At 43.2% G+C, this 20,852-nt stretch overlaps 1 protein-coding gene across 2 annotated transcripts in view; it reads right to left on the reverse strand.

The window, feature by feature from the left end:
- Window positions 1-20,852, reverse strand: part of Ap1s3 (adaptor related protein complex 1 subunit sigma 3) — a 63,013-nt gene that overhangs the window by 13,454 nt on the left and 28,707 nt on the right. For both annotated transcript variants that reach the window (XM_029472947.1, XM_021174604.1), the window contains exons 2-3: window positions 4,543-4,721; window positions 3,123-3,231 (exon numbers count right to left, since the gene is read on the reverse strand). In XM_029472947.1, coding sequence (XP_029328807.1) covers window positions 3,123-3,231; window positions 4,543-4,721 — 288 coding nt within the window. The remainder of the gene's footprint in view (window positions 1-3,122; window positions 3,232-4,542; window positions 4,722-20,852) is intronic.

Below are 20,852 nucleotides of genomic sequence, written 5' to 3' on the forward strand. Positions count from 1 at the left end.
AGAAAGAAAGAAAGAAAGAAAGAAAGAAAGAAAGAAAGAAAGAAAGAAAGAAAGAAGAAAGAAAGACACAATCAATAATCCAATGATAAAAATGTCATCTGTTCAGTTTCAGAGAAAGATGCTATTCAGGTATTAAAAACAAGGATATCAGGAATTTTGCAGGCAAATGGATGGAACTAGAAAATATCATCCTGAGTGAGGTAACTCAGACCCAAGATGACATACACACTATATATACTCACTGATAAGTGGATATTAGCCATGAATTACAGAATACCCATGATACACTCCACAGACCCAAAGAACTTAAATGAAGGAAGGCCCAAGTAAGGATGCTGAAATCCCACTTAGAAGGGGAAATAAAATAGTCATGGGAGGCAAAGGGAGGGAAGGAGGGACATGGGCAGGAGAGGGGTGAGGAGGGGAATAAAGGGGTTGGATCAGAATCAGGTGTGGAAAGAGACAGAAGAGGCCTAGAGGGCCAGGAGAATGAATGGAAATCTGAAGCTGGCAGGGGTGGGGAGTTGGGAGGCATTTCTAGGACATGCCAGAGATCTGAGATGGGTGAGGCTTCCAGGAATCAATGCAGGTGACCTTAGCTACGATGCATAGCAGTGGGGATGTGGAATCTGAAGAGGCCACCTCCTATAGCCAGGCAGAACCCCCAATGTTGGCATAAAAACACTAACCCACCCAGAAAACTTTCAATCCAAACGTTGTCCTGTCTACAAGAAATGCAGGGACAGGAATGGAGCAGAGATTGAGGGAATGTCAACCAATAATTGGTCCAACTTGAGACCCATGCCATGGGCAAGTACCAATCCCTAACACTATTAATGATACTCTGTTACGTTGGCAGACAGGAGCATGGTGTCCTATGAGAGGCTCCACCCAGCAGCTGGCTCAGATATAGATACCCACAGCAAACATTGGATGAAGGACGGGGACTCTCATAGAAGAGTTGGGAGAAGTATTAAAGGCCCTGAAGAGAATGGGAACTCCACAGGAAGACCAACAGTGTCAACTAACCTGGACCCCTTGGGAGCTCTCTGTGGAAGGGAACCCAGGAGGGAGGGACAACATCATTTAGGCTGTAAATAAATAAATAAATTTGGGATAAATATGTAGAAAGCATAAAAACTCCCAGTCAAAAGAGGGGAAAAAATCTTCTGGAAGCAGATTCTCCAGCGTTACTTGATAAATGTCTATGACCACAGGAATGTGCTGAGAACGTTGCTGGAGGAACCTTTTCCAGCTCTGATGGCTGTCTTTCCTGCAACAGTGTATTTTATCAGTGTCTAGATGGCATTTGTTAAAATCTGGCCCAGAGGTATTAACAGGGGTGCTACGGTGTGGGCAGGGGTCAAAGGTCACGACCTCAGGGAAGGGCCAGGTTTACACTGCACCAGCTCTTGTACCTGGTGGGATGCTCTAAGCTACTGCTTCGCCTGGAGTGTGGGTATGGACAGGAGTACAAAGGAAAGAACACAGCAAGCTCGAGGAGTGGTCTGTTATTACTACTCTGAAAGTTCGTATTAGAACCCACGAGGTGTGGAGTTTTTTGGTGATGAGGAGAAATGTCCCACCTAGGTCTTTACCGAGAAGCAAAGAAGGGTATAGGGGTAGAAATGGCCAAATAAAGACGCTAAAAGTAAAACCTCAAGTACATCAGCTACATTAGTGCGCTGCTGGTTTTGTGTCAACCTGACACAAGCTGGAGTCATCAGAGACACAGGAGCCTCAGCTGAGGAAATGCCTCCNTGAGATCCAGTCGGAAGGCATTTTTTTCACTAGTGGTCAATGGGGAAGGGCCCAACCCATTGTGAGTGGTGCTGTCCTTGAGCTGGTGTTCCTAGGTTGAGTAAAAAAGTAGGCTAAGCAAGCCAGAGCATCAGCTCCTGCCTCCAGGGCCCTGTCCTGTCCTGTGTGAGTTCCTGCCCTGACTTCCTTTAATAATGAATAGCAATATGTACATGTAAGCCTAGGAAACCTTTTTCTCTCCAATTCGTTTTTAGGTCATTGTGTTTCGTTGTAGCAACAGAAGTCCTAAAACAGCTAGTGAGATGGAAATGAAGGGGATAAGCTTTAAGTTTATATTGAAGAGTCAGGTAGGTTCTAGTAATAGGCAAAGAAAGGCAAAAGAACCCTATCCTTTGCATTGAAGGATTCTAGGAAATAGCAAATTCCAACCACCAGACACAGCTGATTTGCAAAAGATGGGCATTAAATAGCCCTTGGCCATAAGGTCAGTGAAGATCATCACCGGGTAAGCAAAGAAGAGTCACTTGGCAAGATTCTTAGAAAGAATCCACAGATACACTAGGCAGGTGGGAAAAGGGACACAGTACTTAGAAGATGAGAAGGGGGGGGGCAGGAGAAGAGAAAAATCAAAAGTGGGGCCTCCTGATATAGCAGAAAGCAATGTCATAGCAAAAAACCAGGGGAAGGGATTTAAAGGATGAATAATGATGAATAAAAGTCCAGTGCTGCAGAGGCAAAGCAGGTTAAGACTTAAGAACCATGAATGGTGCATAGCTGTATAGAGGACTCAGTGGTGACTATGCGACCCCCTTGGAGTGGTAAGAAGGGGCCCCGCTGCAAGCTGGCCCAGAGTGAATGAGTCTGAAGATGGAAGCAGCCGTGAGAGATCACCGCATCTGTTCTTGAGCAAATGAGCTTTTGGAATAGCAACTCAGAAGGGACTGGATTGGGGACGTTTGTTTGTGTTGTTATTGGATGTTGTTGTTGTTATTCCTTGTGTACTAATAATATTGTAACTTTAAACAATGCCAGAGAAAGAAAAAAACAGAAAAGAAATGGCAAAGTCAGTAAAGGAGTAAGGGACCAGAGATCATTCACAATTAAATTCAAGTTCCCTGAAACAAAGTCTTTGCAATGTGAAGGTAAAGATACGCCCACATCTTTTGGAGTGGTTCATATTCTAAGAAATACAGGTAGGGAGGAATCCTGCAATTCTGAACCAAGGTGAGCCAGCACCATCCTTGGTACAATGCAAGTGATAGTTTAGGCTTGAGAGAGAAAAAAGGAATACAGGAGATGAGCAAAAGTAAGAACCGAGATGGACACTGATGCTGACTCTAATGGGCCAGGAGGACACTTACATTTCCAAAGTATTTATCCAGCAACTCCACATAACGATGAACAATCTCTAGTGTCAAGAGCTCATTGTCTTGATTTTCTATTGCACAGCAAAAATATAAACTAGCATACCTTGAAAAGAAAAAAAAAAAAAGGAAAAGCAAAATTGAATGAGACAATAAATAAGCCAAAGTGGGTTTTCCCTATGGGCGTGCATTCTCCTGCTGTCTCTAGAGATTCTCCCCACACAAGAATAAATCATGGCTCATGGCACCCACTACACTCCTCCAACAGAAACTAGAGTGTATAAAGGCACTGCAGGGCTTAGATAACATCTGTTAATCTCGTCAACAGACGCTCTCAATAGAACTTTACCTTGAAGAGCTGCACTCAGAGGCATGGTCCTTTGGTCCATGGTAATCAGGGTGCTTGATCAAGCTCCTCTCCAGTTTGTAATTTGTCTCTAATACACAATCCCTCAGCAGTGCTCTCGGGGACCCACCCTCCTGTATCTGCCTTCCCATGGTGATTTAGTTTATGGCTCTCACCTTCAGCTACAGAAGCTGTAGCTTTGCCAAAGCACTCCCTGGTGGTGGACTCCATTCAGTATCAGCCCATCCACGCTACTCTTTGCCTACTGCTTATTAAAAACACTCTCTGCACTTTTAGTGTACATTTCCCATTTTGGAAACTGTAGTTTGATGAAGGATATGGGGTTAGGCTGGCTAGGTCCATGTCCTAACTTGGGCATCCATTACCTGAGTCTTCATTGAAAAGCTGGCTTTACCTCTCAAGCCTCTCTCATTTATAAATTAGGATTCCTCGCTAGAAGGGGCTCACCACTTCACACAGGTGCATCAAAAGAAATATAGGCACCAAAGGAAGAAAGAGCTGGACTGCAGTCCTGCTCTCCTGATTATCATTCACCTACTGTGACTAGGTAATTACTTACTCTGTGTGTCCTTAGTTCACTCATCTGCAAACATGAACAACTGCAGTATGAACAATCCATTGGAAACGGTTCTCTTTCCTCTATCACAGTTATTTGCATTTTCCCATTGCATCTGTTACTAGATGAATATATGTGGTTTGCTTTAAAAAAGATGTGCTTCTTGAAAATATGAATATAATTTGTCTCGTTCGTTTGCTGCTGTATCGACAGCCATTGATGCTGGAAATGTAATGGTGCTTACAAAATGTTACCAAGCACCTTCGTGCAAATTCAGCACATGGCTTAAGCATTCAGAATCCATCTAACACCCAGAAACTGACACATGTCGATGGAGATCTTCACTAGTGCTCACTCTTTGCTGCACATACTTAAGACTCCAATCATGAAAGATTTCAGAAAGCGCTGAGATTGGTATTGCAATCTAAAATGTTCAGAACTAAGATGGAGCAATGCGAGAACGAAAAGCTTGGTTCTCATGAAGTTACTCACACCTTTTATAAACAAGTTTCAGCTCCTTCCAGTCAATGAAGCTGCTGGTCCTGTGCCCACGAGAGAGGACAGTCTGGATGATGTCTCGGGTGATCTTCTTCCTCTCCTTATCAGGGAGCGTGGTGTACCATTTCTGCAGCCGCAGCTTCCCTTGTCGACTGAAGAGCAAGATGAAATGTATCTAGAAGACAAAGGCACAGAGAAGCCCCCAGTGTTCACTCAGCCAAGTCACTGCACAGATCGGGGTGTCTCGGTGCTGGGTGGAGCCAGGTATGTACGCTGCGAGGATATTTACCTGCCTGAGAATGATCCCATCTGAGAAATTACATTTACCCACCAGAAGCATGGACTGCCATAGTGAAACCTTACTTCTGTTCCAGAAGGCCATGTTTAAAAAAATAATAATAACAATAATTCTTCAAGGGTTGTAAGTTCATTAAGAGTCAAAATGTATCAGAGGAAGTCATGGGGCTCTGTGATACAAATTCTTCTTTGACAAGTAAAACAAGAAAGGTGTTTGCATGGTGGAAGGATTTACTTAAGAGTTACAGTCTCCCATGTTCCATTTCATAGCTGTGAAAACACAGGAATGGGGAGAGTGGAAAGGGAAGGTGATTTTAAACAAAAATAGTAAAGATTGAAAGAGAGGAGCAGGGGGAGGAGGAGGATGAAGAAGTAAGGAGAAAAGAGCACAAGAAAGAACAAAAGGACCAGACCTAAGCATGAAATCTCAACGCCCTGTGTGGCCCCCAGACTAGCTCTGCCATTTCCCATCTCAGACGTGGATTGCCTCCTCAGCATGGCAGATGAGACAGTATAGACAGTGAGTTGGCTGCACTAGGAAGTCGCCTCACTTTGTTTCCAAATCAGTTTTGATATGTGTATTCAAAATGAAATTTTGTATTTTCATAAATTTTAAAGAACCTTAAATGGAGGATGACAATCTAAGTTTAGTACCTTAGGTGTAGAGCAGACCTCATTTACAAAGACTGTCAAGTAGCCCAGTTGTTTATTTTATAAAAGATCACATTTTCTCAGCCTATCATATTAGAAGATAAGAATTAAAGTCATGATTGATTGATTGATTGATTGATTATTGATTAAAAAATAAATGAGAACGTGGAGCTGGAGAGGTGACCCCTTGATTAGGAGCACTTGCTGCTCTCGCAGAAGACTTGGATTTGGTTTCCAAGCACCCACACGGTGGCGCACAACCACCCATAACTCTGCTTCCAGGAACGCAATGCCCACTCCTGAACTCCTGAGGGCATCAGGCATTCATGTGATACACATACATACATACATACATACATATATACATACATACATACATGCAGGCAAAACACACTAACACATAAAATAAAATCAATAAATCTAAAAATAACTTAAAAATAAAATGCATCACTGCAATTAATACTTGTGAGTGCTCCAAAGACATAGGCTCCAAACCAAAAATAACAACAGTTAAAAATAAATACAAGGGCTGGTGAGATGGCTCAGCAGGTAAGAGCACCCGACTGCTCTTCCAAAGGTCCTTAGTTCAAATCCCAGCAACCACATGGTGGCTCACAACCATCCTTAACAAGATCTGACTCCCTCTTCTGGTGTGTCTGAAGACAGCTACAGTGTACTTACATGTAATAAATAAATAAATCTTTAAAAAAAAAATCTCAATTTAAAAAAAATAAAAATAAATAAATACAAACACACCAAACAAACAGTCTCCTCATTTTGCTGTAGAGCTTTCTCTTCTAATGACACGGCACAGACCTAAGAGGTCACTAGGAGGTTATATCTGAAGTCAATAGACACCAGGATATTCCTTTGGAACTTCCTCTAACTTAAAGAATTTGTGGGCTTCTTTTGGTAATTAATCTTATCTATTATTAGCACATATGCGCCTCTTTCTCTTTGTCTCTGTCTGTGAATATGTCTATTGGTGAATGTGAGTGTGTGTGTGTGTTGGGGGGAGTTGGCTCACACAGCATACTTATCGAGACAAACAACTTCATGGAGTTGAGTCTCTCCTTTACCTTTACGTGGGTTCCAGGGATGGAGCTTGGGTGATGGCCGCCAGGCTAGTGCAGCAAGGGCTTACACAGACTTTTTCCTTTTCCTTTTCCTTTTCCTTTTCCTTTTCCTTTTCCTTTTCCTTTTCCTTTCCTTCACTTCTTTGTTTTTTAAGTAAAGCAAATGTAGTTTGTTTGTTTTTAAGTGACAACAAACTCCTGATCTGAAGGGCAGACATCACAAAGTGTGAAAACAACTAAAACTCCTGCTCAGTGAACACCACTCTAAACCCAGGATGTTCTTAGAGCACTGCATTTTGAGGGCCAGGGAGATAGGTGGCTCCATGAGTAATGGCACTTCCCACTAACCCCAGCCATCTGGGCTCTACCCTCAGGACTCACACAGTAGAAGAAGAAGAGAACCAAGTTCTGAAAGTTATTCTCTCAAACAGAAATCAGGAATGCACACAGTCAGTCTTTCCTAGCAACCATACTTGCATGGGTACTTTTGCCTCTCATCCTAGTTAGGTTTTATTATCAACCTCTCACAATCTAGTGTCAAATGGGAGGAGGGACTCTCATTTAAAGAGTCTCCTCAATTAGACTGGTCTATTGGTGGTGTCTGAAATTGTCTTGACAGATTGAGTGCAGAGTGCCCAGTCTACTGTGGGTAGCACAATTCCTAGAAAGGTGGGCCTGCAGTGTATAAGAAAGCTAGCTGAGCCGATGAACGAACTGGTAAACAGCATTCTTCTATGCTTCCTGCCATGTATTTATGCCCTGACTTCCCTCAATGATGAGTTATGGACTGGAAATGTGAGCTGAAGCAAACTCTTTCCTTCCCAAAGTTGGTCTTGGCTAGAGTGTTTTCTCACAGCGACAGAGACAATGTAGAGTACCATTCTAACAGTATAAAATCGGATGTCTCTGAAATGTAAAATAACAAATCTATTTATCTATCTATCTATCTATCTATCTATCTATCTATCTATCTGAAGACAGCACACAACTCAGGATGTGAAGAACAAGGCTCAGTTGGGGATTACCACCAGATGAGACTGTTCGATCCCAAGTCTAGCAAATGGTCTTATTTCTGCTAGAGAGATCAAATCTACAAATTCAGAGGGTGTTTGCTCTCATTTCCTATGAGAAATATTACTTTCATCCCATCTAGCTTACATCTTTTCTGCTTCGACATAAACAGTTTCTCCTGATTTTATCACAGAACACACACAAAGACTGTCCCACTAGCCTTAGAGTAATAACAAACTGTTCACATAGAACAGTCCTGCAAGCTTCCCTCAGTCATTTCCTTCCAGAAGAGACACTCTGGGTTTACCATCCACTCCTTATCTAGTTACTGCTCTCATAATTCTTAGTCTAGAGAGCCCCTTGGGATTCTCCATAGACTAAGTGTTACTGTCAACCCAGATTAGGTCTGAGTTTCTATGGGCTGTAACTATTGGAGTGGTGGCTTCCCCTCCACCTTTTCCTTGTTGAATAAATATCTCAGAATGAATTGTCTATGTTAGCATGGATCAATATTCTAAAAGAAAAAAAAAGGACTATTTTAAAAACCCAGCAATAAATTCAAAGTGAAAGAATAAAAGTAACATGTACACACACACACCACACACAAAAGGTTCATGTGAAATACAAAACTACAATCCCTGTTCAAAAGAAACAATGGATCCATTCAAGTGCACCCACAGGGTATGCATAGCTGCAATGCATAAGCCATGGTTAGAAGCCTTGGTCCTGGCCAGTTCTGTGATTTGTGTTGGCGACCCAGTTTCCTCCTTAGATTTAACCTCAGGGGTTGGGCAAGCTAGCAGCATGAACTGCAGTGATTTTGCAAGCTTATTGCCTCCTACAACCTAATTTTATCTAATTTATTGATATAGTCATTCAGGGCACATTTGGCTAATTCATTCAAGAGGTTAATCAAACAGTTTTGTATTAACATTATCTTGACCCTAAATAAATAAATAAATAAATAAATAAATAAATAAATAAATAAATAAATACAAATGAAGGGGTTTCTTCTTTCAGTATTTGTAGTCAATTTGGATTTGGTACCCGAAAGAAACTTCAGCTGACTTCAGAAAGCAAGACCTAACCACACCACCAACAACGTCACTGCATAAACTACAGAAAAGTGTGGTGACCAGAGTTATGGTCTTATACATCTGACCTAGTGTTTAGCCTGGGCTACCCCTTGATAGTCCAGAACTGTCACCTCTCTAAACTGACCCATTTTGAGGAGTCTAGTTTGGGCACAGATGGTCTCTCAAATGCAAGGATGAATTGTCAGATAATTCAAGTATCCCTTGTCTTCAGAGTCCACTAGAGTAACACTTGACCCCTCTGGGCAACCCCAGAACTTGGATAGTTTTAGGTGTTTTCTTGTGACAGATCTTCATGCAGGGAGAAAATGCCACCAGAGCTTTGAGGGAAACATGAAGCAGACTAGGGCCAAGTCATATGTTCTGTGACTTTGAACCAGGGTTGTCATCTTACTTCTAGTTCACTATGTGTCAGAAAGGCTTCTCATAGCAGCATCTAGTTCTTCATGACTGCAACGTTACCAGCTCTTCACTTCCATTCGTGAACTGGACCCATGACCAGCTTCTAAGACAAAAGGCAACCAGGGCTTCCCCTGGCCTGGGCATTTTTGTACCACGAGCACCGTTATCCAGATTTCAGGATGTGAGCCACAGTATAAATGCTCAGAATGTGTTCCTCTTACTCAGTCAACCAGATAGGCCCCTCCTCTGACGACCCAAGTCACATGGCTGATCACTTACACAGGACTGTGCTTTTGAACTACTTTTATAGCACCTCTGCAAATTCTCAGCCCACAGCAGCCCACCCGTTCCTATCTTCCTTCTATTTGGAGATGTCAGATGCACTGGAGAAAAATCATAAAGGACTTCCAAGACTGGTACTACCATGATTGTCTGATCAGCCAACTCATGAATCCCTAGCAATGCCTGTAAAATTTCTGGGTATTTCTTAAGTTCAAACATCTCCCCCTTCCACTTTCCATGCCAGTTATTCCAGTTTGTCGCCATGTCCTTCATAGGTCCTGCTTCTATCCTCACGTCCTAAACCTGGAGAGGGTAAAGGCCAGTCTAAGGGTTTTCTCAGCTCCTCCCACATCCACACAACCAGCCCTAACCCACTGTGCTTCCTTCATAGCTGAGGAACACATCTCTCTTAGTCCTTGACTTTCCACCTTTTCTTACCTCCTAGAAAGGGTGCCTCATCATTCCTACGTTGCCCATCTTCTGGACCTCTGTACCTGCAGATGCTGGGTAAATATAAGTTTCTATTTCTTAAAAATATAGTGTCCATTTGAGAAAACCCACGACCCTCAGTAAACACAGTAGTATCAAAGCCCCATGAGTCCACTTTTAAAAGCTCTACCTTTAAAATGTGCTTTAAAATGAAAGTAAATAAAAATGGGCATGATGTATGCCTTCAATCTCAGCTCTCAAGAGGCAGATACTGGAGGAGCAAGAGTTTTGGGCTAGCCTAGGCTACATGGTGAGAACCTGTCTTAAAAAAGCAAAAAGCAAGTAAAAAATAAAATTAGATGTTTCCCATACTAACACACAGAAAACTGGAAAATGCTTTAATGTCTAAAATAAAAGTCTTGGGTGATTCTTATTAACCAATTTCTTTTTTTTTTAATATTTTTTTTATTACGTATTTTCCTCAATTACATTTCCAATGCTATCCCAAAAGTCCCCCATACCCTCCCCCCTCACTCCCCTACCCACCCTTTCCCATTTTTTTGGCCCTGGCGTTCCCCTGTACTGGGGCATATAGAGTTTGCAAATCCAATGGGCCTCTCTTTCCAGTGATGGCCAAGTAGGCCATCTTTTGATACATATGCAGCTAGAGTCAAGAGCTCCGGGGTACTGGTTAGTTCATAATGTTGTTGCACCTACAGGGTTGCAGATCTCTTTAGCTCCTTGGATACTTTTTCTAGCTCCTCCATTGGGGGCCCTGTGATCCATAACCAATTTCAATAAAATAACAAATCTGGTGATAAACTACAAAACCCTGAAGTTGGATATGTAATATTATACCCCAAAATGGATTGATTATACTTGCAAAGAAATCACATGATGGAAACACTCTAAACTATTAATAGTGGTTGTCTTCGAACAGCAGAATTATAAGTGTTATTTTCCTCTCTGTACTTCATTGCATTTTCTAAAGTTCACGTGTATGATACTAAAATTATAAGATGTGTAATAAAACATCTTAGTGGGTTCAGTAAAAAGCAGTCAGCACTCTATCCCAAGCCTAACCCCGAGTGAATGCTGAGGACCTTGCTCTGCCTCACAGCACAGCATCCAACGCAGAGCAGAGCAGCATGTCACAGTCCCGAGCTGCTGCCAGTGCACGGAGGACAAAAAAGCAGATATCATCTTTTAGGGTAGGGAAAATGCTTGGCACAGTATGATTATAGCAGAAACATCATCAGATATTTGTGCAAAGGGATACAATGCCTAACACCAAATCGGACATTACTATAAACTGTGGATTTAGGTCACAATTAACTGTTAATGGAGGGCATGGGTGAGCTGGCCCCATCACCTTGCACTCCCTCACCCTCCACTTGCAGTAGTCAGGAGAGCTGGCTCCAAAGTCTTGGGAACTGGAGAGGTAGTCCCATCCCTGGCCAGCTGTAGCACTCGGGAGAGCAGGCCCCACACCTTGCCTGGCCAACACGGTGAGGCTGGCTCTGGTGGGTGTGGGTGCCAGTGAGTTGGCCCTGAGGGCATAAAAGTGAGAGAGCTGGCCCTGCTCACTGCCAGTGTTGGCATTGGGGAGGCTTGCTGGGGTAGTCCTGGAGGGCTCTCCCTGGTGATGCAGATAAGGGAGTGCCAGGGGGCTGATCAGCTCAGCTACCACCCAGGCCCAGATCCAGGGCTCTGAGTTGGCCCAGCCCAGAATCTAACACCTGTGAACTGTTGGAATCCATGAAAGGGCCAGTCCTGGTGATCCAAAGCTGCAGGATCTCCAGGACATAGGGCAACAACAAGAGAACTGGGCAGAATCCTAATGAGGATCCAATGTTGATTGTGTTACAGAAGCCAGAGGCCTTGAACCAGACCACTGACTCATCGCAATGAACATTTGCAAGTGAAGCTGTGTAGGCAGAGGGAGATACTGTGGACACAGTGTAAACGTACAACAGCTTCCATGATGAGATGTTTTCTGTGCTTTGTTCTGTGTGATTTTGTTTGTTTGTTTGTTTGTTTGTTCTGTTTGGGCGGAGGAAGTTGCAAGGGCGGAGGAAGGATACAAGGGAAATGGCTGGGACTGGGCTGCATGAGGTGAAACTCACAAAGACTGAATATAAAGTTGAAAGAAAAAGGGTCAATAGAGTCCATCGATTGTGACAGGCGGGCCATTTGGCACAGACCGTTGACAGTGATGGAAGCCGTGTCTACTGGAGGATGCCCTTGTACAGTCTGCTCGCCTGTGCCGTGAAGCTATAAATGCTGCATAATAATGTGCGTTTTAAAAGAACAAACTGTATCACAGGACTGAATGTCTCTTAACCGCATGGCTAAGGTGTAAGCCAGGCATGGATCAGGACGAAGACAGCTAAGTGGGGTGTGTGTGTGTGTGTGTGTGTGTGTGTGTGTGTGTGTGTGTGAGGGGGGCGTCTACTAAATCCATCATTATTGCCTTATTAGCAGGGGAGGACCCTAATAATCACTCCTCTCTATTTCAGGTCAATATTATGAAATCCTAGCAGTGAAGTGAAGGTGGAGAAGAAGTGAGTTAATATGTCTGACATCCATAAAAGCAGTGTTTTTACAACAGCAGGCAACAGTGCGGTGAGTTGTAAAAAAAAACAACTGAACGGACGCATTCCCGTCACCATGGTTTAGCAAAACAGAGCGCTGAGTCTCAGTAAGGGTAAGTACACAAACTTTGTCCCTGTTGCACACATTTGTGCGAGCCGTGACATAAATGAACTTCTCGTCACTATTAGCCGTGGCTTTAAAAGGGAGCCTAAGAGTGAGGAATGGTATGGAAACAGGAGGAGGCAGATGGGAACACCAAGTCCATGGCTGAGGTCATTCATGCAGTGCAGAAGCAATGCCAATGTTTAAACACAAGGCTCATCAGTAAGGAAATATTCACAGAAAAGCAACTTTTCACTTAGTGTTAATACTTAACTCTTAGAGACGATAGAGTACCAGGAAGACTACATATATATTTTTTTTCTCAATGTATTGGAAGCAACTGTCTGGGTGAGACTTGGCAGGTGAACCACTGCGCTTCAAGATCAATACAGACAGATAGCCACAGCCCCTTGTGAAAAACAGGGGGACTTCCACTGAATGAGAAAAGATGCTCAATTCTCTTTCTTAATACTGACAAATTAAAGCAACCAACATGGAGGGGAGGGGAAAATCCATCTTTCGGTCACTGGTGTCAGTTCAAAAACCCTCCACCTGGCAGCCAGCGTGCTTCCTTCATTTCAGGACTAACGGGAGACAGTCTCTAGGGAAATAATCACATCAATAACTAAGGTAATTGTGTTTCAGAAGGACCTGTCAGCACAGATCATTAATTCATTTGGCTTGTATTTACCAGCCCTATGATGTGTGAAACTAAACGCACAGATGGACAGTGCATCCCTTACCTTGGGGAGCTTATAACGGTGAAAAGGAATCCAAAGAAACTTCAGAGCAAACACTGAATTAAGCACTGACTTTTACTGCTTCTCCCTCCCAATATGCCATGAAATGATAGGAGCGGAAGTTTCAAAACTGTCTTAAGCCCCAAAGACTAAAAGACAGATAGGAGGGATAATAGCGGCCCAGAGATTTCAACCAATCTTTGAAATGTGGAAAGGAGACCTATGGGGCATATTTAGCAAAATAGGGAAGGCCAGATATAAAGGAAGGCTCTGAAGACAGGGAGGATGGCTCAAAGTCTTCCTGGAGAGGGCTGTCATCTACCACTTGCAGCATTTCCTGGGACTTCGGCTAAGTGAAAATACATACATACATACACACACACACACACACACACACACACAATTATACACCCACAACATACTGTGTTATTTAAAAATACAGAAATTTAGCGAAGGCTATCCCACTAGAGTAGCTCTTAGTACAGCCTCACCACAAACATGTAATGCATTGGCCCGATATAGCCATGACTATGACATCATGAGGCAAGAGCAGTATTTTAGCTTCACTGTCATCTTACAGCACCACTGTCCATTGTTAACTGAAACACTGTTATGTAGCATATTGGGTGGGGGTGGGGGGGGGGGACGCACAGTACCACTCAGGAGACTTGCACACACCCTTGAGGTTCTTAGAAATGTACAGATACCTACAACTGTCCTGGAACTCAAACGGAAGTTAGAGGGTATCTCCAGCCTCCACCCATATCTTTGCATTGTGAATGAGCCCATCTCTTCATTCAGGAGCTTGACTGATGTTCACCTCTGCCCTCTGAATTGCCTACGAGCACCTCAGCAGTCCCCTCAAGCTCACTGGACAGTTTCTCTAACAAGAAAGAGACAGACAAGGCCTGGAGATGCCTCCGCAGTTAAGAGGACTTGCTTTTCTTTCAGCGGACCCAGGTTCAATCCCCAGCACCCATATGGAAGTTCATAACCATCTGTAGCTCCAGCTCCAGGACACCTGATGCTATCTTCTGGTCTCTGCTTGCAACTGAAGCACACAGGTAAACCACTCATCCATGTGAACTAAAAATAAATAAATCTTTACAAAAGAGACAGAGAAGATCAAGTAGAAGAAAAAGAAGATACTGAGCACTGGAAACAGTAATAGTACAGAGAAGTGAACTATCACACACACACACACACACACACACACACACACACCATGCTCAGAGTTACGAGAAGGCAAAGATCCTGTGCTGGCAGAACAAGAACAGAGGCCTACGCTTTAACAGAAGCGATAAGAACATCGAGTAACTGTTTAGTTCCCCAGAACTAAAAGGATGAGATCCAGATTATCAAAGATAACCAAGTGTGTGGTATGACAGATTTTCAAAGCACAACAGCATGGAACTTCACCACAACAAGACAAAGCAGGTAGCCTAACAGGTTTCCATGGACAGGATCAAAAGTCACAGTAATCCTCAAACTCTGAGTCTCAGTGCTAAAGCCGGAAGACTGGAAGTCTGTACGCCCTACAGGCTGTCCATCAAGTGAGGGAAAGAGCTGAAGACTCGGCTCACACTCGTGACTAGATAAAGACTAAACCTACAAAGGAAAAGTAAAAAAGAAGAGAAGCAAAGCTGTCTAGGGACACAAAGGAAACTGGAGAAGTGGGATAGGGAGGGGAAAATAAAAGAAGGTGAAAAAGAACAAGGAGGAATGTGCTCGGTATATAATCAATACACCCGAAAGCTTAAAATGAGATTGACTGGTGTATGTCTTTGAAACCCCTGGTGGATGGGCCTCGGGAAATAAGGGAGCTGACAGGTTAGCTGTGTTCTCTAGAACACAGAGAAGGAGCCAAAAAGTACTGACAGGAGAGGCCAGCATGATGTGACACACACACCTGGTCACTGTGTATGAAGGAGGTGTGGAGGAGGGGTGTCCTCTGTGCATGTGTGAAGGGGTGGATTTATAAGTCATTTTATTTATTGGTAGAGTTTGGAAAATGATTGACATCTAAAATATCTGCCTGATGATACGAAGGCGAAAAACTGATGGATTCCCAACTAAGAAGGCAGGGGAAAATTATAAGCCCTAGAGAAGAGGGAAATAGAATGTAAGAAAGAAATCATGAGCTAGAGATTAAGTGGTAAAGAACACTGACTGCTCTTCCGAAGGTCCTGAGTTCAAATCCCAGCAACCACATGGTGGCTCACAACCATCTGTAACAAGATCTGACGCCCTCTTCTGGAGTGTCTGAAGACAGCTACAGTGTACATCCATATAATAAATAAATAGATCTTTTAAAAAAATCATAATCATGGTTTTTAAAGTGTTTTGAGAATAGCAAAGAGAAAGGACAAAGGAGAAAAGAGGACAGGCCTGCGTGTGTGTGCATTCATTATGCATAAAATGTGATATTATATTGTAAAATGTCACCCAAAATAGTGTGTATGAGAGTTTGCATGTGTCTGTGAAGAGCATTTGTGATCTACCCACTTAGCCATTTTCAAGCATATAATACATTGTTATTAACTATAGTGACCATGGATCTCAAAATCTATCCATCCCAACTGAAACCTTACACACCCGCTGACCAAGAGCCTCACTTCTCCCTCATATCATATACAATTTTAAGGAGAAGAGATTGAAGAGAGGTGTGTTAATGCAGAGTCCCTTTTTATTTTTAACTCCCTATGTTTTAAGTCACCTATAGATCCTTCCCTCTCCCTTCACCTGGAAGTAATCTCGCCTCTTATTCATCTTTTCCAATCACAAAGTTCTTAATCCCCCCGTCATTTTACACATTTCTTCTTGAAAGATGTCCAACCCCCAGACCCCCAGGTCAAAATGGACTCATGTACTGAAGAACTGTTAAATACGAGAAACGGCAGCTAGGCCTGCATACATATTTACGTTTGAAAATTCTTTTATGGTCCAGCACAATGACTTGACAGGTAAAGTCCATCTCCAGAAACTAGGTAAAAAAAACAGATGTGGTGACATGCATCTTTATGCAGTACCCCGTGATGAGGTGGGAAGGAGAGACAGAGTATCACTGGGGAGCACACAGGTCAGTTATCCTCAAGTGCACATTATTGCAAAATAAGAGACACCACCCCAACATGGGGGAAGGAGAAGCAACTCCCAAAAGTTAACCTCTGACCTCTACACACATGCGACGACGGCACACACATACCCACACTCACAAGCACAATACCGACCCCACTCTCATTCACACATTAATAATGATAATGATGATGATAATAATGTGAAACTTTTTAAAAGTAAAATCACTTTGGGTTTTCTCTAGGGACTGGAGAACAGTATGATTTGGCTTGGGTGATGGTTTCTGGTTTTTCTGTTTGTTTTTGCCTGTCTGCCTGCCTGCCTGCCTGCCTGCCTGCCTGCCTTCCTTCCTTCCTTCCTTCCTTCCTTCCTTCCTTCCTTCCTTCCTTCCTTCCTTCCTTCCTTCGTTCCTTCCTTNTCCTTCCTTCCTTCCTTCGTTCCTTCCTTCGTTCCTTCCTTCCTTCCTTCCTTCCTTCCTTCCTTCCTTCCTTCCTTCTTTCCTTCCTTCCTTCCTTCCTATGCCTGCTCTCCCATAAAAGCCTAGGTTTTAGTGGGCACCATAAAATTATGACTGGGATAAATTTTCTCCAGTTGCAATGAAGTCAACTCACAGTTGTTTGCCAGCTCTCCGTATATCCTGTCAGGACCAGTGTGACAGGTCTCTGGCCGGAAGTATAAGAGTTTCTGCAAACCCACGGATCTGGCCATTCTCTTCCTGCTAGATCAATCATAAAGATGCATAGAGAACTAGCCGGAGCACTAGTTCTTGGGCTTCAAACTGGCATCACATGCAGGAGTGAGGCCTTTAACAACAATCCCCACATCCTTCAGTCCACTCTGAGAGCCATGTCTATTAAGATGGCTAGCTTATCTTTCACTATAGTCATCTTTGCATGCATCTTTCAGTTTATCAAATGGCTCCAGCCACCTTGCCCTCCCCTAAGAGTCATTTGATATGTTTCACATGACCTATCCTTATTAAAGATTTTGCCAGCAAGCTCTGGGTGCAAATCAGATTCACCAGACAGGTTTCCCAGGCCTCATTCATATACATCCATAAAGTGGAAGTTTATTGACAATCTGCCAGGCTTCTCACTCATTTAGCTTCTGAAATAAACAAGCTGTACCCCACAGTTCAATGTTTTAGTTCTTGTAGATATGTTACATGCCATCCAAGCAAGATTGCGTGACTCAACTGCATTTCCTGGTTTGGTCCAAGATATGCTATGTGTTTATGAACAGGCTAAACTAGAGTTGGCTCAGGCACTTATCAAAAGGCCAGCTTAACTTGGGCTCTGGCCATGCTAGGCATTTGTCAACAGGTAGAGCCACATCCTTGGCCAGGGTGGGGCAGCAGGCGAAGAAAGCAGGTGACTTACTCAACAAAAAGGTATTTTGAATTAGTAGCTTGAGAGTTTGCATCTGATCGTGATTCTGCCATGTACAAGGTTAAGTAAATGCGGAAAACTCCTTGAATTGTATGGTCCTTGGTCTCCTGAACTGTACAATCAATGATGCTGGGAAGATCAGAGGATGCATACATGTCAGCCACTTAGTGCACAGGCACACACAGAGCAAGTCCAACACAGGCTTGCCATATCTGATAACTCACCTAGGAGTTAGCTCTTGTCATTTACATTCCCCGAGGTGAACAAGAATATTCTCTTCTTCCCTCCTCCAGATTTCTACGTCACTATCCCATGGTTTATCCCTAAGAGGCTTCCATGTTCTGATCTAAAGTATCCCTTGTATATGGAAGCCTAACCCCCAGTGTGACTATCCTTGGACACAGGGTGTTTAGGGGGGTGATTAAGTTAAACAAAGCCAACAAAGTGTTGTGATATGTTATGACTGTGTCTTTATGAGAAGAGGAGGAGACACTAGAACTATCCTAACCTTGTCCTACCTTCTCCACTCCAACACGTGTACCCAGAGGCAAGGCCATGTGAGGGCACCCTGCAGTGAAGTTCTATCTGAAGCCAAGTAGATAGATACCCAGCCTGCCTTCACTTTGATCTTGACCCTCTGGCCTGCAGAACTGTAAAACACAAACTTCTGTTGTCTACTGGGAAAGGGAGAGAGAGAAACCCTGGCACCCCTTCCTCGGGAACCCAGAAAGCTACTGTGCTGGTTCTTTGGGTCAGAACACACCACTGTGTAGCGGGCCTGCTGCCATGTCTATCATCTCTATCACCTCATCTTATGAGTCGCCTTTCCAAGGCCTAACTATTAAGTCTACCTAGAAACAACACCGGCCTGCAGATCCGTCACTCTGAGCTCCTTTTTTTTTTTCTTTAGCCTGTTGATCAGGGGCCTTCTGACTGTGGACTCAGTCATTTTCTACCAGTTCCCTACAAGGTATCTACTGTTCCCTTTGGTTTGCTTCTCTGGGTGAGTTTCTCTGTTTCTCATATCTTTCTTTTATCTATAGTAAGAGCAGTTGTTTCTGGGTTGGGAACTTATATTTTCTCTGTTGACTCTCTCCTGACACTGCACCCCTTGTTGATGGTGAATCATTTACTCTCCCCTAACAGTGGGTTAGAAGGAACTGGAAGACAACAGGCGAGGCATTCGGGGGAGCGCCAGCCCCCAACCCCAACCCTGAGTCATCCTCTAAGAAATAGGAAAGTAAGTCACATGTTCAAATACCTTCCATGGGCTGGGCGGAGGTTAGCACTGTATCAAATGTGAGCGAAGGTTCAGTGTCATAAAACAGGAGGGGAAGAACACAGTAGTCAGCTCTAAATCGCAAGCCCCAGAGAAAAGAGGCAGCCGGTTCAGGAGCTGCAGTCACACGGTTACCAAGAAAAGTGTGGTGGTTACTACTGCCAAGTCTTCGAGAAATCTGACATCTAGACAATTAGAGAACCGTTTTAATGTTGGTAACTAATTGCAATCAAAACAAAAAGACACTGATCGTGCTAAATAAAACTCACTTTGTGGGAATATGATCTCTGAGCGGTCTTTGCCTGTGGGTCTCACTTTAAGATACTGAATAAAAATGATGGCAGAGGGCTGATGAGATAGCTCAGGTGTTAAAGAACTTGCTGTTCCAACATGAGGACCTGAGTTCAAACCCCCGTAGCCCACGTAATGTTGGATGCAGTAGTGCCCCCTAATATAAGCCTAGAGGCTAATTCAGGAGAATGCCCCAGAAGTTTACCAATCAACTAGCCTGACCTACAGAGTGGCAAACAAGAGACCTTGTGTCAAACACAGTGGGAAATGAAACCTGATACCAGAGGTTGCCCTCTGATCTCCACAGGCATACAGAGCACATGAACACTCACACATACACATACATACAAATATTTTGTAAGTGCTGACTGAAGGTTCTCACTGAAATATAGCTTCATTCGGATCCAAAGATTTTGCTTTTGGGATTTTAAAGTTACTCATTTGAAGATGTGCTTCTCCGGCTCAAGAATCCTGCTTCTACCTCTCAACTTATTATTATTGTCGAGTCAATTCTGGGACCCAGTTCTCCAATTAATATTTATTCATCAAACCTTGTAGTTTATTTCCTCAAGATTGTAAACCAAGGTTCTGTTTCAATATAAAAAGAAGAAAAAAGTACACGAATAGACTGAATCTCGGAATCTCATTTTTTGCCTCTTCTCGCCAGCCTTTGTCTTGAAGATGTAGAAAGGCAATCACACTGGCTGGCGTGGGTCGAGCTTTCCCAGTCCTTGCACACCATCTGGTGGCAGAGCTGGATGCTGAGAACATGAGAAATGGTCAGTAAAGGAGGCAAATTAAGCTTAAGGAGGACAAAAGACTGAAAATAGAAAAAGAGGCATGGTGCGCGGGAGGGGGGATGACACAGAGGTCATTCATGTGTGTTGGGTGTGTGTCAGCTATGAGTAACAGGCAAATCAAAAGGGTGGCTACAAAGAATAGCCTTATGGTCATTTGTGTAAAACTTTAAAGTTCTCTTCACAAAGAAATTTTCTCATAAGAGTGTTAATCATCCACCTATATGGCACAATAACATTTATTGAAAGGGAGGAACCATGAAAAAAAAGAAAGTTAGGATAGGTAGGCTTTTTCTCCATTGAGTAGCTTCAAAAATCACACACACACACACACACACACAAACACAAGATAGAGAAGATAGGTGATTGATAGATAGACAGAGAGACAGACAGACAGACGGCCAAGCACAGTAGCAGACACCTATGATCCTAATACTTCAGATGTGGAAGCAGGAATTCAAGGTCAGCTCTATAAGACCCTGTCTCAAAAACAACAATAAAAATTCTTTTTACTGGGTCTGGAGAGATGGATCAGTGGTTAAGAGCACTGACTGCTGCTCTTCCAGGTCCTGGGTTCAGTTCCCAGCAACCACATGGTAGCTCACAACCATCTGTAATAGGATTTGATGGCCCTTTCTGGTGTTTCTGAAGACAGTTACAGTGTACCCATATGCATAAAATAAATAAATAAATTCTTTAAAAAATCTTTTTATTACAGTAGAGCTATACAGTGTTAATAAAGAACCACCAAGGAAAGAAAACAAGAAAGGAGGGAGGGAGGGAGGGAAGGAGGGAGG

Source organism: Mus caroli, chromosome 1, assembly GCF_900094665.2.
Source record: "Mus caroli chromosome 1, CAROLI_EIJ_v1.1, whole genome shotgun sequence".
Taxonomy (NCBI): domain Eukaryota; kingdom Metazoa; phylum Chordata; class Mammalia; order Rodentia; family Muridae; genus Mus; species Mus caroli.